A 17,460-nucleotide genomic window follows, 5' to 3' on the forward strand; every position below is an offset into this window, starting at 1 on the left:
ATTCTCTATGATTGGAAGAAAAATTCATAGGACTCTACAATTTGTAATTAAGTAAAATTACTCTTTCAATTAGTAAAACGTATGGCCTCGACAGCTCATAAAAAATTACAGCATTTTTAGAGTTAATGGAAATACTGTACTTGTGTATTATAAATAAACAATCACTCCTGTATCAGTGAAATACATGCCTATCTATTATATGACCAGCAATTTTACACATTACCTTACAATTCCTAAAAGTTATTATAATAATATCAACACACCAGACAAAGTAATGACATAATGCAAATAAACTGATTATTCCCGTCAAATACAATGTTATGCCAATGTAAATGAAATAAAAATGATAGCATTGGGAAGGCTTACTGACTTGGAAATGTCTCACCATTATTCATCTTTCCCTCTCTTGTTAATAATTGGTAACATTATGTAATACATGATATGATATGTTGATGCATATATCGATTAAAACACACGTTACGTAATTTCGCTATATGAAAATACAGATCACTCGTACGGATTGTAAACAAACAGCTCCGTGTCATTAGTATAGACTATAGAGTTAAATTCGAGAATTAGGAAGGAGATTAACAAGTCCACGTCCTATACCTTCTCAACAAATTGTTGTTCACATTAACTTAAGCACGTGCGAAGTAAAGGTAAGGGTGATATCACTTATATATATTTCCAGAACATGAAAAGACTTCATGGAATTTGGTTAATGGTATACCGGTAGCATTTATGATCGAATGTAACTTTCGCTAACATGATTCACTATAATCATGTATATTTTCTTGATATTGTCAATGAGGATGGTGACATTAAAGCTTAAAGTTGATAGAGTAGATGAAGTTAATATTATATTAATATGTATTGCATATCATATCCCTAAGTTCTGTTATATCTCAACCAAGTATTAGAATTTTGTTTTGAACAGCAATCGGTCAGCCATTCAATATTCATAGTCTACTGCTGAACATATGCCTATCCCAAACAGTTCTGTGCATTGCATGGCTGTACCAATCGGTGCTATATCACTTTTGCTTTCTTGTTTCTCCATTTTCAATCCTATCCTCCTCTTGTTTGATTTGTATGTTTTCCATCTCATGGATGGTGTTAACTCACCTGGACTAGTTTTGAGTTGGTAATACTTCCCTCACTGGCTACCGATCAAGTTGTCTGGTTACCAACTTGTCCCACTATGAACTCCTCAATTACCTACTTGGCACGCTACCAACTCATTCCGCTTGCTGGTATGCGGGTTCCAGGTGGCTATGTAAGAGGGTAGATTAAATATCACCACGTAAATTAACAAAGATATCAGTATTATAAAGGAGTAGGTTTTGATAAGATACTTTTTTTTTTTTTTTTTTTTTTTTTTAAATTGACATATCCATTGTGCAGTGCCAGTGGCTTAGTGTGGACTTCATGGTAAAGAAAGGGCAATGGACACAAAATTGAATGAACAATTGCTGTTGTCAGATACCTGTGGAGGAATCCTCTTTTTACAAAACCATAGACTTGGCATCCACAGTTATTCTGTGAGAGGGATATAATATTTCTTTCCTATTGGAAATTAGACCCAGAGTTTGACTGCACAGGAAAATGGCTTCCTGCTTGGCAGCCACTTTCAGTGCCTCCATGGACTTGTCAGAGGCAGACTACAGTCTCTCTAGTGATAAGCTGTAATCAAAGTCAGTGGTGTTCCCGAGAGAATGACAGGAATAACATCAATAACCCAGGAACATTTCGCTTAGGGCCTTAAACTCCTGTGAATTGAATTGTTTGCAGCATTCATTTGCAACATTCATTTTCAATGTTCATTTGCTACATTCACACTTGACAAGTGCTAAATTAAAAGTCATACATCGGTATGGATGTGTCAACAAAATAACTGCTAACAGATGTATTGAGATACAATTGGTAATACACATAGGGCTGGGACATGCTTGTACTACAAGTGGGATGAGTCGGCATGGGGTGAGTTGGCGGCAAGATGACTTGGCCTGTTACCCCTTCAGTTTCCATCCTCGTTGATTAATTTCCCTGCCTAGTTCCACTTGTGTCATATAGATCATTCAAATATCTTTCACTTGAGTCTTCTCGCTCCCCTGACTTGACCTCTGTGTATCTTTCATAATTATTTCCAGCATTAATTTATCATTATTTGCAGGTTTTATCATGTATACATACTGTTAATTCTTGAACAGTGTCAATCATAGTATGCTTACCCTACCTGATCTCACCCTCCTCCAACACCCTGTCCTGTCTTACACAGTCACATAGAGCTGATGTGTAAGCGCCTCAACAAAAGAACTTGGAGTGTATAATGAGTTAAAGCTGCATTGCATGATTATTCATGTGATTATATATAACAGTAGAACATCAGTTTAACACAAAATATGGGTCCTTGAGACTTTGCCTTATCTTCTGTATAGTCAATAATTACCAAATGCAAGATGTTGAAACTGACAGATTGGTGACCAAGTTGACACTGAATTTGAAATATGGAAAGGTGCACATAGCTGAAATATGAGAACAGGAAACATGATTTATGCCACAGATAATGAATCACCCTAGCTAATCTTGAACAAACAAAATAAGAAAAGTATTAGTATTATGCTGATGCAACCATTCATTAAGTGACACAACTAAGATTATAGGATGTGAAACTGTGTTTACCATTGATCAGCTGACTGACTATATATCTGAGTGTCCATGCATCAGGTGATTAGCAGGAAGCTGAGACATTTTGTGCAGAACAATACTGTACATACAGTTCACACAGGAGATGATAAGCAGGAGACCAAGACACTTATTGCAGAACAATACATATAGTTCACACATGAAAAAATATGTACCAGTTTAAATTTGCTTTAAATTGATTTATGGTCCTAAGTGTAATTGCTATTTTGAATTTATAATTATTAATTTGATTCACAGTAAATCAACATTTACTGTAATATATTTTAATAAATGTTGTGTATTTATTACTGTACAGTACTGTACAGCACAGCATTTTTACTGTATACATAATGAACAGAGTATACTTATTTCATTTTCATGTACACTGAACCACTGTAAACTACTGTTCAGTATACACAAGTCATGTAATGTTTAATACAGTTCAGTGTCCCCTTCATCTCTGTAGCACAGTATATTTTCTTCGATGCTTGGTTACGCTAATAGAAAATGGTATATGCTACTACTGTATTTTAAAGGCATGACCAGTAGTACACAGCTGTGCATTAACTGTACCATTCATATTTTCTTTCAGTAACTAGTATTAGTATTCTTTACTTACTTTTTTCTCTTTTGGTCAATAAAACTGAATCTTAAAATGTTATGATGTTGTGGAAGGTCTGTGAGTATGGGATGTATGAAACGGTAGAAATAAGGGTTACCGTACATAGGTATATTTCGAATGACCCGTCATCCAGGAGGTGCCGAGATGAGAGGGAGGGGGAGGGTGGAGGGGAGTGGAATATATAGGAGATGGAATGGGTGGGAGTGGTTTCTGTGCCTTTTTCTTTTTGGCTACCCCCCGTGTAGGGGGAAAAAGCCCTTGGTATATGTATGTATGTATTTCCAATGTTCTTTTTTTCCGTGGTGGGGATGGGATTTTGATATCTGAACTCAGCAAATAATGGGTCAACTGTATTCTTTCATCTTTTCAATCAATTGATTCATTACAACCTGATCCAGGGTGGAGTACAGTATATAGATCTTTCCATATGCTATTTTCTCCAGTCTTTGTTATACATTTCATACTTTTTAGTGAAGATGATACTTTGTTGTCTGTAGTTTTTAGTACACTGCTGATTTCTATAGATGAATTTACTGACTAATTTTGGTATAAAAAGAGGCTCTTTATATAATTCTTTTACTCATTTTATTACTCTGTATCTTAATTTGATAATGTCATCATTTCTATCTTTTAAAAAATTCATCTGCCTCACTAAAGCTTGTCTGCTTTCGGTTTTCCTGATACTTTTAATTTTCTAGATAGTTTCTTCTATATGATCATGTTTCCCTTGATAGGGAATTGTCTGTGGGGTTGATGGCTGGGCTTTTTAGGTGAAGTATTGGGTTTGGTGGTTCACCTTGAAGAGCTTGTGTAGTGATTTGAGTGCAAATGTATTTTTATATAGAATGTATTGTGTGGTACTGGTGACAGGATATAGTACATGTTTGAATAGTGATATATATGTATATATATATGTATATGTATATATATATATATATATATATATATATATATATTTGTATATATATATATATATATATATATATGTATATATATATGTATATGTATATATATTATTTTATTTATTTATTTATTTTACTAGTAGTGCTTGTGATATGAGAAGGTGGGAGTGAGGGCTCTAGCATAAACCTGTGTACTAATCATTTTCATGTAATATATGGGGAGGATTTTAATGTTTTTTGCAGGTGTCCTATTGGGCTGGTTTTAATGTATCCTGTTATTACTCTTAATATTTTACAGTATTTTGTATGGTTTGTAAAGTTTTTTAATTTATTTTATTTTATTTTTTCATTATTTTTTTATTATTGTTGTTGTTGTTGTTGCTGGGGACCATGCTGTGGAAGTGATAGTCAAGTGTGGTTCTTGTGAATTGTTTGCAGACAGTAAATGATATCTTTCTGCTGTCCAAAGCCCATTTTTGCAATTGATTTTGGTAGGTTTATTATTTTGTTGGATTTTTTTTTCTATCAGATCTTTGATGTGTGTGCTAAAGATCATGTGTATTGAAAGTGGAGCCTGGAATTTTATGGTTCTTTTGCAGTGGAAGGGTTGGGACATTTAATTTCATTTTTGGGTGCTTTTTCAATTGAAGGTTGTTTAGGCTGAACAATGTTGCTGATGATTTCTAGGGTGAGGCCTCCATTCTATTATTTCTGAGTCATTGCTCTAATTTATCTAAGAAGGTTTGGGTGTTCTTAGCTGCTATTTTGTAGTTTCTATGCTGGGTTATAGTTGTCACATCATCTATGTGAGTGCATTGGTGTTAAGTTCTGGGTCTGGTGTTGAAAGATCACTTGTAAAGAGGCTAGATAGCATAGATGAAAGTATTGATCTTTGTGGGATTCCATTATGTAGTCTTTTGGTCCCAGAAATTTTGTTATTTTAGGTTATTCTGAATTATCTACCATATATCATTGTTGTGAATATCTGTCTTTGTGATCTGATTTCATAGGATGTATATAGTAAATTGTAGATTGAGAGAAGCAAGTAAATGTCTTGGGGGATTGAAGGATTGAGGTGTCATGAGAAATAGGCATCTGGGAATGGATTCAAAGAGAAAATTATATGAAGGGGTTATTACAGTACTACCTCTCATTAACGGACTAAAAGGGGGGTAACGGTGTCCATTGATGTGAATAATCCATTGATTTGGAGTGGTTTTTGAGTGGCATAGTGATTGCACGCACTAAACAACAGCACCAAAAACACCAAAAATACAGCGAAAACACCGCAAGCACAGCTAATTAACGTCTGTTAATGAGAGGTCTCACTGTATGCCCATGATACTGTAAAGGGCAGAGACATGGAATTTACGAGAGACAAAAGAGATCTAGAGACTATATTTTCCTGGAGCCAAGGATGGAAGATGAACTTCAATACACAAAAAAAAAAAAAAGGTATTGTAGATGGGTAATAGCTCTAAAAGACCATCTTTGAACTATTCTTTGGGAATGAAAATAAGTTGCAAATGGAAAAGAAGAAAAAAGATCTGGGAGTGTTGATAAAAGTCAACCTGTCACATGGCTGACATATCAGTAAAATTATGGGAGATATATAGTTGTAGAACATTAAGATAGCCTTTCACAATACGGATAAAGAAATTATAAAAAAAAAAAATCATAAAAAGCCTGATTTATCCAAGACTAGAATATGCATCAGTGTTATGATTCCTACACAGAGTGAAATATATAACCAAGATTGAGAGGAGAAAAAGGACAGAAACCAATATGGAAGGATTGAAGAGAAAGTAGCAATTTTATTACAGTGTTTGGGAAACTAAATGTAGTGGACCATATTAACAGAAGATATCTTGATTAGAAATGGGAGGGGTTCATGAGATCAAGAGAACAAACTGAAGAAGAAATACATATTTCTATACAGATGCATGGATACTTGGAAGAGCTTAGAAGGTGATATTGTACAGTCCAGAACCATACATGAATTTAAAATGTAATTGAAGACAGTGAAAGTTGGAACCAAACAGGAATTTTAAGCTGGGTATATTGGACAGTAAGACAGGACACAAGAACATAAAAATGAAGGAGACTGGAAGAGACCATATGGTCTACACTAGGCAATTCCATGTTCATTACCACCTATCATATCCATCTTCTCTTAAAACAACAAATTGTTTTAGTACTCATTACATGGTTACTAAGGTTACTAATTCATGAACCACTATTGATAAACCAATTCTTGCCCATTTCTTTCTTAAATCTAAATTAGTCCAATATAAATCCATGACCATGAAGTCCTGCCCTGCTGTCTTTATATTATGACCTTGTCTGCATCACCCATGTTAAAGCCCTTGAGCCATTTAAATACCTCTATTAGATCTCGCTGCCCTCTATGTCTTTCCAGAGAGTGCTAGTTAAGGTGCTTAAACCTGTCTTTGTAAGATAAATTTCTGAGTCCATGTGTCATTTTGGTAATTTTCCTCAATACTGATTCTAGTGAATTAATATCCATTCTATAGGATGGAGACCAAAACTGTGCTGCATAGTGAAGGTTGAGTCCAACCATTGCCAGATTGAGTTTAATAACTACATCTGGAATTTTGTTTGTAACCATCTTAGCAATAAATTCTAATAGTCTATTACCTCTGTTCTTGGCATTTCAGACCCATAACTATTGCTCCTTTTTTGTGCACTACAGTTAGGTAAATGCAACATAGACAGCAGTTGAAATATGGAAGACAAATGAGTGGAAGGGTGGTGAGCTAAAAAGAGAACAGTTGGAGTTTTATTCACTGACGTTTCGTACTTTCCAAAGTACATGACCTTTGAGAATGTCCTGGTAAGGACGAAACGTCAGTGAATAAAAATCCAACTGTTCTCTGTGTTTAGCTCACCGCCCTTCCACTCATAGACAGCAGTCCAAAATTTCTTCTCAGAGAGATTTAGGGGATGACCCAAGGACTGCTGCTAGTCACTGTGCTGCTGCAAGTTTCAATCAGTGAAACACAACAGCTGCTGCTGTTACTACTATCACTATTAATATCATAACTATTATTATTAATAATATTAATATTATTACTATGAGCCTCATCATTTTATGATTATTTATTTGTTCATTTATTTTGATTTATTAATATTTATTTTTATTTATTTTTTATGTATTATATTATTTCTTGTATTATCATAATTTTTTAATGTTCTAAAATTTCTAATATGTGATATTTTTATGAAGCCTTTCATTATCTGAGTTGCCTATTTTCATTGCAGATACCATGGGTAGCATGAACTATGAAGAGTTTGTTGAGGCATGCAAGGACTTTGAAAGCATGTCTTCCAAATTTTCAGATGGATGGGAGCTTGTAACTGTATCAGAACCCACAAGTTCAGTATACCTTAAGAAGAAAGTTTCCTGTGTGAAAAAAAGTGTTAAATACAATCCTCCTGGTGTAGCTGATGCAGCAGAACAGGACAAAGCATGTGAGGATGGAGATGAAGTTGTGGTTTTAGAAAATGGGGAATTATCTGAAATTCATGACCCAAGTGCGGTTTCTGAGGAAGGAGAGGGAGAGCTACTAACTTATGATTATCATATTGTTTACAGCATTGCTCACTCTGTACCTGTACTCTATTTTAATGCCTACAACAGTTCAGGGAAACTTTTAACACTAGATGAGATTTGGGACTCTATCCCTGAGACCCACAAAGAACAGGTTCTCGCTAACCGTTGGGAATCACTCACCCAACAGGAGCATCCACTCCTTGGACGACCTTTCTTTCAATTACATCCTTGTGGTACAGCAAAGCTGATGACACTTGCTTTAGAGAAAACTGGACCACAGACAATAAGCAAAAAGGAAGGGAAATACATTGCTAGTTGGTTAAGTATGTTTGGGCCTGTTGCTGGTTTGGTTGTGCCTGTAGAATATTTCAAGTAAATGCATAATGCTCCTTATCTGTGATGGAAATCGATGAAGAGTCAGGCTTCAATTTTTATGACCTGCAAGTCCAGATGTCATTGATTTTTTATATTTTATGGTAATAAAAAGATAATCATTAAAAAATTCCAGGACAACTGCAATGTGCAGCATGTCAGCATAGTTACCATCTTGTTTGCTTTCCATTACCAAGGCAAATGTGCACATGTCCACATAGTAATCTTTGCCATAGAGGAACCACTTGAAATCAGGTACACCTAACCACATCAGCACTCTTCACAAGGTATGTAGTGTAGAGTAAAACACTTACACATAATATTGAATGTTTACAGTGTGATATTTTAACATACATTATGGCATACACCAAAATGTTTCTGTCATCCATGGTAACATATGCCTCTAACTTGTCATTTTTAGATATTTTCTACATATGACCTCCACAATAAATTAAAACATTTGGCAAATTAGGACTGATCTTCCCTCAATATAGTCCAACCAATGAGGGTCTGACTTTATTGTACATTTTTTATACACATATTTACAAATGATGCTAGTCAGAGAAGCAACAAAATTTGTAACAGTGGTTCATAGGTCGACATGTGTTGTACCTCTTATTTATACACACAGTACCTCAGCCATATTCTTTATTACTTGGAACCACTATTGGAAAAAAATATTTGTACTGCCAGTCCAACATTTTCCGTTTTCAACCCACAATGATGATGATGATAGCTGTTGTCTTGAGTTTCACTAACTAAAAGCCCACATCTCCACAGTAGACTGTATTGGTCCTTGAGTCCTCCCAGAAATCTATCTGGGAAGAAACTTTTGGATAGTTGTCTGTCTTGTATGTGGTTCTGTGTCTATGTCATCAACTGTCAGGAGTAAAATGAAGGGAGCAATTGCTAGTCATCAGCTGTTCTTACATGGAAAAGTGTGAGGTGTGAGGGCTTGTCATAATCTTGGGCCAAGTCTAGGAACAATGTGCCACCACCTTGGTTCTACATCTCCAGGTGGAGGCAGAGGTGCTGAGTTTTGGAGAAGAGTGGGAAGGGAGAATAGTTCTCTTTAACATTCAACTTGTAGAGTTACAGCTGACATATACCCACCATTGGTCCTGTCTCCATTGGTTATCGATGTCATAAATGTCATGTAACCATTTGACTAGATGTTCCATTTAAGGAATTTCTCGCTTCAAGTTTGTGATAATTCTTGTGATGATATTTATACAACTTGTAACAGCTGCTGTAGGTATTGAATCCAAATGTACTTTTTTTTTTCTTTCCATGTGGTTGTTTCAAAACTTCAAATAAAAGGTGCTGTGTTAGTTTACCTAGAAATGTTGCAGAACCTAGGGATAGAAATTGTAGTAAAAAATTTGAATATTTATTGCAACAGACCGTTTAACAAAATTGAGATCTGCATGAAAGGCAATCTGTAGTTGTAGTTTAGATGTTACAGTATAAACAGTATTCAAATGTACTTATTGGTTACACTTGCAGATAATAAAAACAGCACTAACATACAAGGCTTATATATTGTTTGTAGGTGATCCTGGCATTATGGCAATTTAGAATGTATGTTAAAACTTATCTAATTTGTATTAAATTATTTTCATTGGGAACAATTTCACAAAGAACCTGGAATTTTTATTAAAACCATTTATATCTTATCAGATGTATTAGTTTCCTAAATATTTTTTAAAGGCAAAATTCATTTGAATAACCAACATTCTAATGTTGGAAACGGCAAAAATAAGCTGTAAATGAATGTAGGATCAAGTTACTGTTTACCCATCTCAAGAAAAAAAAAGAAAAAGAAAAACACTTATGTGGTTATGATCTCAGTTTTATGTATTTAATATAGAACTTAAGAATAGATGAGTGGAATTGAGTGATGAAGTTGAACCAAATTGGTATGTTGAATGCACCACCAGATGACACAGCATTTTGGATGTACAAGTCAACAAGTACACCAAAATCCTGCAGTGAATTACCACAGGAAGGGTTATTTACAGGTCATGAGAGATCATATCACAGTATACCAGCTGCTCCTTGTTCTGCAGTTGCCCTTTATCTTTGGTTAAGTGCATTGTTTAAAGAGCAGGTAAATTCCACTTAGGTTATATTTGTAGAACCTAGTTATTTATTGATATGAGCACATGATTCAGATGCATATTTATGAAAATGCAGTCCGTCACAGTCACACAAGCATCAAATTGATTTTTTTTTTTATTAAATTAATCTCTCTTGAAATGACAGAAGCCACTTCATGTTTAGTCCTAGTCTAACTCTGCAACAATTTGAGCAAAGGCAGTTGGAAGAAATAATTGTCACTATAATAGATACAGTATAGTAGTTCCTGTGGTGGTGCTGTATTCACTATGTAAGCAAGGAAAACATCCTTATGATATCCAGTGATCAGTTTTGTTGACTTCACAAAGAAGTTCACATTTTACTTTCAAGTTCTAATACCCAGAATCGACACAAACGATTCCAGAATATCTGTCTGAACTTAAAAATGTTCTCTAACAAAACTGCCTGAGTTGGGAATATGATAAAGACCATAATTTTGTAGTTTCTGGAGTTCTCATCAGTTTGTGAACTCTTAACTCTTAGCCACGTCCTTCCCGACGTCATGTCGTCTCGATCTCGTTCCTTGTTGACTCGGGTCTCACTCTCTGCTGGCTAAGGTCTCACACCACTTGCATGAATTACGTTGTCTAAATTCTAACTTGTGTAAAAAAAGGGGGTGGGGGAGGGGGAGATGATTGGTGTCTTTACGTTTCGCTCTAAAACGACCCCGTTACGAGTCTCCTGGGGGGTTGTTCCGTGGACCTCTTTCTTCCACAGGTGGTTGAGGAGGCGGCGGTCCAGTAACCGTCTGCGGGTCTGGATCGATGGGATCATTTACTGGTTGTTTGGTGGAATCAGCACACGCCGAAGTCGGGTTGCTGTGATGACTGCAAGGCACCTGGGGAGGGTCAACAGGTGTCGCCTCCTCCTCCTCGTCCCCCTCCTCCAATTCCACCACCACTACCACCATTTGCGGGGTCCTTCGACTGTTGTACTCGCCCGCAGCGTCTTCTTTACTCCCTCTCCACGATCTCTCCTCTGGTGACCTCGTCATGCCATCATTGTAACCCTGGCTGGCACTTACGTAGTCCTCGTACGAAGGGGGCAGTTCGGAGTTCGGCGCTAGGGGCTGCTCCTCGACTTGTCCGACCTCCTCCTGGTACGCTGGCGGGGGCGCGCACATCATGGGCGTGGTTATGGGGACACTGGGCACTGTGGGGGTGTAAGGCGGAGGCATGGGCGCTCTACTTCCCAATGCTGTACCGAAGACGTCGCTGTAGGCTGGCGGCTTGTCTTGCCCGCCGATTTCGTAAATTCTTCGTTGGGAATCCCCGACGTAGAACATGCTACTGAACGGAAGAATAACAACCGCCTGTGAACCTGAGCCGTTGTTGTTGTTGCGATTCGAGTCCTCTGCACCGTCGGCGTCCTCTGGGTTGTTCTGGGAAGCGCAGGAGAAGGTGCCCCAGCAGCAGTACACCATGATGAAGAGGAGGACGATGATCATCACGATCAGAGCGAAGAGGGCCTGGGTAGTGGACGGGTACGACATGCTGGCTGAAAGGAGAACATTTGGTCAATGTCTACGTTGGCAGTGAATAAACAAGTAGATAAATGAAAGAATAAGTAAATAAGGAAGTGGCCACGTAGCCGGGCTATTTTGCCGGTTACCGGTCAAGTAGCCTACATGGCAGTATATGGCTATTCAGCTGTTAAGAATCCTGGGTGGCGTACATACGAAGAACCTATATTTATGTTATATTCATATTAGAATGTTTTATAGAAAACTTGTATGCAATTTATGTTTGTTGGAATATTCTGAAGAAAACTGCAACATTGTAAGATGCAGTTTATTTAAAAAAGTATATATATTCTGCATTAATTTTAAAGATATCAAAGACTAGATAAGCATGATCCCTCTTTCATCACCATAAACCAGTAACCAATAAATGCGGCATTTGGAGCTAGCTGGACACTCATTCCAAGTGTGGGCTCACAGGGTAGTAGTCATATTTGTAACTCACCATGTCACTGTGAGTGGGGGGGATAAGTTTCCGAGTATTTCTTCTTGGGAAGGAGCTGTAAAAAATGTGACTTGTAAGCAAGAAACTGCGCATGTACACACTTCCTTCTTGAGCACGGCGAACGAGATACAACGTAAACCAAGGTAAACTCCTGAGCTGGATAATGATGTCTAGTTATGGAGACGTTATGCCCATAACATTCTCGCAGCAAACTAAATGTATAAATAAATGGAAAATAAAGTAAAAATGAATAAATAAATAAAAATAAAAATGGAAAACTAAGTAAAACTGAATAAATACATAAAAACATCTAAACAAGTAAACAAATAAGTAGGTGAATGAATAGATAACATAAAAGAAAACGGGTGATATACATCATCATCACTGGAGAAAGTGCTTCAGTTGTGTTGTGTGAAAGGTGGAAGTAAATAACTAAATCAACAAGCAGTCGTCCTAATACCTCTACGTTTTGGTCTAACTGTGGATTCCAAATGAAGCCAAAGACAACAAAAGATGGACAGCATCTTGAGATTCAGACCATGAAGTAAGAACTAGGCTACGTTTGATCTTCACCCGACTCAACGTCGACTTAAAGATGAAAAACAATAGGTTCTGGAGATGGTACAAGTAATGGCTAACAACAAGATTATTCGTGATGTGATGGCAGCAAAGACAGGTAAAGTTATCCTCAAAGATATACTTGATATCTCAACTTAAAAACATTCCAACATGAACATAATTTGAATACAAGTTCTTACTATGTACACCATCCAGAATGCTTACTAGGTGAATAGTAGTCTTATGCTATATTATAAATATATAGCCCCAGTAGTTATTTAGCCGGTTATTGGCAACGTAGCCATTACTATTAGATAAGTAAATAAAAAATGAATAATAAGTGAAAAATAAATGAACAAGAAAAATGTAGAAAAAATAAGATTAAATAAAATATAATATTGAGGGGCAGATACCGAACTAGACGGAATTTTCGTCCAGGTAAAATTGGAGGACACGAGAAAATTTGAAGAGGCGAAACAATAACATTATTATACTCAATCTTAACATGTGGGAAATGCTAGGAGTAATAGGACAAACCAGGGGATTTATATAAGCACATGGTGTACGTTCAGGTGCATGTAATTTGTTTGTATACACAACAAGTAAAGGTAGAGAGGAGTGAACATTTCTGGTTGGAACAAACTTTGGTTTAACGCAGCATGGTCCGTGAGAGTTGGTATTAAATCGCGTTCGTTTTAAAATCAAAATATCGTTTTAATGGAGCGGTGCTTGATGGAAACATCGGCGGATACTGCTTCATCCGTCAGTTCACTTGATAAATGTGTACAACCAACCCGTACTTGTCGTGAACTTACTGGCTTTTATGAAATTTTCTCTCTTGCTCAAATAGTCGAGAGTTGAAGTCCATGAGAGCTGAATCGGGGAAGAAATTGCCAAATCGAAGGTTGATTATTGTCTTCCATTCTTATTAAGTAATATCACTTATGCAAATTCCTGGGTATTGTGATTCATAATTTTCAACGAGAATCGATCACTTCATCGTATCACTGATTCAACAACGCGTTGGTGCCGCCATCTTGGAAATTGTCAACTTCGATTACAGGGTATTATGCGAGTATGTTTGGGATGTGTATCAACTAGATTTGGTTCGATTACTGTTAGAGCATTCAAACCTATAGCCGCAAACAAAAGATGAAGACTGTGATTATACTTTGTCCAAATAGTCCTATGTAGGAAAATCAGCGGCACTACCAAACTGGAGTAACGATTAAATTAATCACATGAAGAATTGTCACCTCAGAACGCCCGCATGAAGAATCGTCACCCCATGAGACCCCATCTTAAGAATTGTAACCCCAGTACGCCTAATACCAATAGTGGAATAAAGATTAGGTTAGGTTGAATAAGGGTTATGCTTATTGTCATCAACTTATACATCAAAAGCGTAAATCCAGGGTGGCCCACATGAAAATTTGTCACCCTTTCGAAATCTGGGGTGACGATTCTTCATGTGATCCGATAAAAGTGACTGATTTGGTATCAAACAAGAGTGAAAAATAACCTTCGATTAGAGCAGGGAAATTTTACAGCCCCTGGCACGCGTGCCAAACATGACACGTGACAACTTGGCACGACAGCTGGTTTTGAAATCTTGTTACAGCATCGAAAAATAACTCCACTAGTTGAAATAAACTGACGTCAAGAGAACAAATTAAAACTAAATCGTCCATGATTTAACATTAATGGACATCCCCATTGTAGTAAAACAGTGCATATGAACTGACAACATGCGTACTTTGGGTTCTACTTATCATAGAAAATGGCAGTCTCTTCCAAAGGTTGCTGAGCCCTGGATTATTATTATTATTATTTTTATTATTATTTATTCGGTTTTCTTACATATTCAGGTGAAACATGGCTAGTGAAAGGTTTCAGCATTACATATTTCCAGCCCATAACCTTAGTACATCTTCCATCTCCTCTAACAAACATGCTTTTAAATTGAATTTTCCCATGTAGATATCCAATGAAACATGGTAATTTAATTTTCTTGTTGAGCTTCATAGAGTGGACAGAGTTTTCTGATAACCAAACTGCTGCCTTATGCTCGACCCATCATTTCCGTTCTTCAAAGAATACAGTACTTTTATTTTATTTTCTGTTGTTACTATATATATATATATATATATATATATATATATATATATATATATATATATATAACGGTGATGGATATTAAATATGCAACTTGAGAAATGAATACATATTGCATAGATCCATCCTCTTGAGCATCAGTACACTATATGAGGAATAACAATAGACAGGATGCCGGATCGCGTGCACGTTTGTGTTGAATACTGGCCTGAAGCATTACAGTTGTAAGCACGCGGAAATGCTTGCTAAATTCATTTCGCTTAAAATAGGGAGGATTTGCTATAAAATGATACTGTGGTCTAAATTGCATAGGTAGCGTTGAATAAATAATTGTAAACCGATTCGCGTTAAATCGATGTTCGACTTTAGTTTATATCGGGAAGTGGAAACTGGGAGTTTTGGAGTGAAATGATGCTTTAGATTGGAGAGGATGATGCGAATGCTTGCAGACGTGTGTGCTGCAAGGGTTATAGTTGTTGATGGCACGTGTTTCAAGAGGAAACTAACACACAATGTACTTAGAAACATGATTGTAGAGACATACAAAGTGTGACTGATTATGTAGTCGTGGATCGGAAGTTGAGATGGACAAGAGGGGGGATATCAGATCATTATCTACTGACGAAAATAAAGTAGCGAAGAGAAAGATGGTTATGCGTGAACATGGAAAAGGAAAAAGAGTAGGAATTGTTGGGAATCAGAGTAAAAATATGGTGGAAAAAGTCGGATGATTGAGAAGGAGAATGCGGAAGGAGAATAAGCGAAGTTAGAAAAGGCGATAAAACAAAAATGGCTCAAGAATTGTCTTACATGAGAAAGCTTGGAGGGGAGTGCAATATGTAGGAAATGGAATGGGTGGGAGTGGTTTCTATGCCTTTTTCGTTTTGGCTACCCCCCCCTCGTATAAGGGGAAAAAGCCTTTGATATATGTATGTATGTAAATATATATATATATATATATATATATATATGGATGAAATGACGAGAAGGTTTAATGCAAATTATGAGTTGGGATTGAAGCTGGTGGAAGATGGACAAAAGTGTATAAAAAACAATTTAGTGCATACTCGTACACACGGCATTGTTCAGCTAACATGGGAGGGCTTGCTGAGGTTGATGAATGTGGGAGTGTTTGTAGGAGGCGAAATCTTAGAGTTACGTCATCAAAGAGTAAAATAATACAGGTTATCCCCGGAAGTCCGAAAGCAGAAAAAAACGAAAATTGAATGATTTTCGTGTATATGATGGACTACATTTATCCGTAAAAACGTTTGATGTTTTATTACTATACAAAGACCTATATGCATTGAAACCTTTTAGTTGGAGTATGACGTCACTGATGGTCACTGAGATCCGGTACTCTCCTTCTCACAGTGACGTCACTGATAACATTCGCTCATTCTCGAGTTTTTCATATGACCATATCTAATGTAGTTGTTGTAGTCTTTGATGCAGATTTTATATCTGTACTTTTGTACAGTATTTACAGTCTTTTTTTAGCACAATGTAAACCCTAAGCACTAAACATTACATAGAATCTGAATATAAGCTCCAAATAAAAATTCCTGTCAATGTAAAGGTGACTATGCATCCGTTTGTACACACTATTATTCAAAAATATATAGATAATCTTCGTTGTATATGTACAATAGTAAACAAATAAAATACCTTTAGGATATACGTATAATCTACATTACTAAACGTAAATGGATTCCTTCCCCAAGCTATTCCCTTTGTTGATAGAAATATTTCGAAAACTGGAAAAAATATCGGAAATGTGATTCACTTCCGGTCTCAAGTAATTCGGACTAAGGATTCTCAGCCTGCAGTGGTATTGAAGAGCGGAGGGTGTAAGGCAGATATACTGTTGCATGGGGAAGGAAACATAACTAAGGAAGTTATAGATATCTACGAACAATACTTATGGGATGCGCGGTAGCAGATGGTCGGAAGTTCAAGTCCTGGGTTCCCCTGTGGTCTTGCTGCGTTAGTTCTCGACAACCCTGGCCAATCGGGTAGCCGAACCAACATTGACGGGGCCATTTACACGGTCAAACAGTTTGACAAACCCGGTTTGTCAGACAAGTGTTTGAAGTGATGTTTGACCGTATGAATGGGGTATTTGGTCGTCAAACACGTTTGTCGAACGTGTTTGACGACCAAATACCCTGTTCACACGGTCAAACATCACTTCAAACACTTTGACAAACCGGGTTTGTCAAACCGTTTGACCGTCTAAATGCCCCTTTAAAGAACCCAGCGGCTTACCGCAACTGACGAGGCTTTGCTCTTCCATGCGTTTTTAGCTTCCCGTTGCGTGGGATGGTTAGATATGGAAGTGGAGGACTGGAGGAAGAGATTTCCCAAAGAATAAAGGAGGAGAAGAAGGTAGATGCCTTGGGAGTGGCATGGAAAAACAAAAGGATGTCAGTGGAAGAGATGGAAGGAATGCATGATACAGTAGTTGCGTCGACTGTTGGTTATATGAGTAAAACCTGAGTAATTCCTGAAAGTGAGGAAAGTCGTCCC

General features: G+C 37.0%; 2 protein-coding genes across 8 annotated transcripts in view; one reads left to right on the top strand and one right to left on the bottom strand.

The window, feature by feature from the left end:
- Positions 1-477: 477 nt before the first annotated feature.
- Positions 478-9,831, top strand: Atg10 (Autophagy-related 10). Its single transcript, XM_076176050.1, has 2 exons — positions 478-659; positions 7,492-9,831. Exon 2 carries the CDS (start codon positions 7,497-7,499, stop codon positions 8,157-8,159), a length of 663 nt encoding a protein of 220 aa, XP_076032165.1. The 5' UTR covers positions 478-659; positions 7,492-7,496; the 3' UTR covers positions 8,160-9,831.
- LOC143019977 (uncharacterized) overlaps positions 9,532-17,460 on the bottom strand; it is a 57,928-nt gene continuing 49,999 nt past the window's right edge. For all 7 annotated transcript variants that reach the window (XM_076176042.1, XM_076176040.1, XM_076176043.1 and 4 more), the window contains one exon: positions 9,532-11,791. In XM_076176042.1, coding sequence (XP_076032157.1) covers positions 10,965-11,791 — 827 coding nt within the window. In that variant the 3' untranslated portion in view covers positions 9,532-10,964. The remainder of the gene's footprint in view (positions 11,792-17,460) is intronic.

Source organism: Oratosquilla oratoria, chromosome 38, assembly GCF_046742065.1.
Source record: "Oratosquilla oratoria isolate Oo_2021 chromosome 38, ASM4674206v1, whole genome shotgun sequence".
Lineage (NCBI taxonomy): Eukaryota > Metazoa > Arthropoda > Malacostraca > Stomatopoda > Squillidae > Oratosquilla > Oratosquilla oratoria.

Coding starts and splice junctions, on each gene's coding strand:
- Atg10 (XM_076176050.1), top strand. CDS start 7,497: ATGGGTAGCATGAACTATGAAGAGTTTGTTGAGGCATGCAAGGACTTT.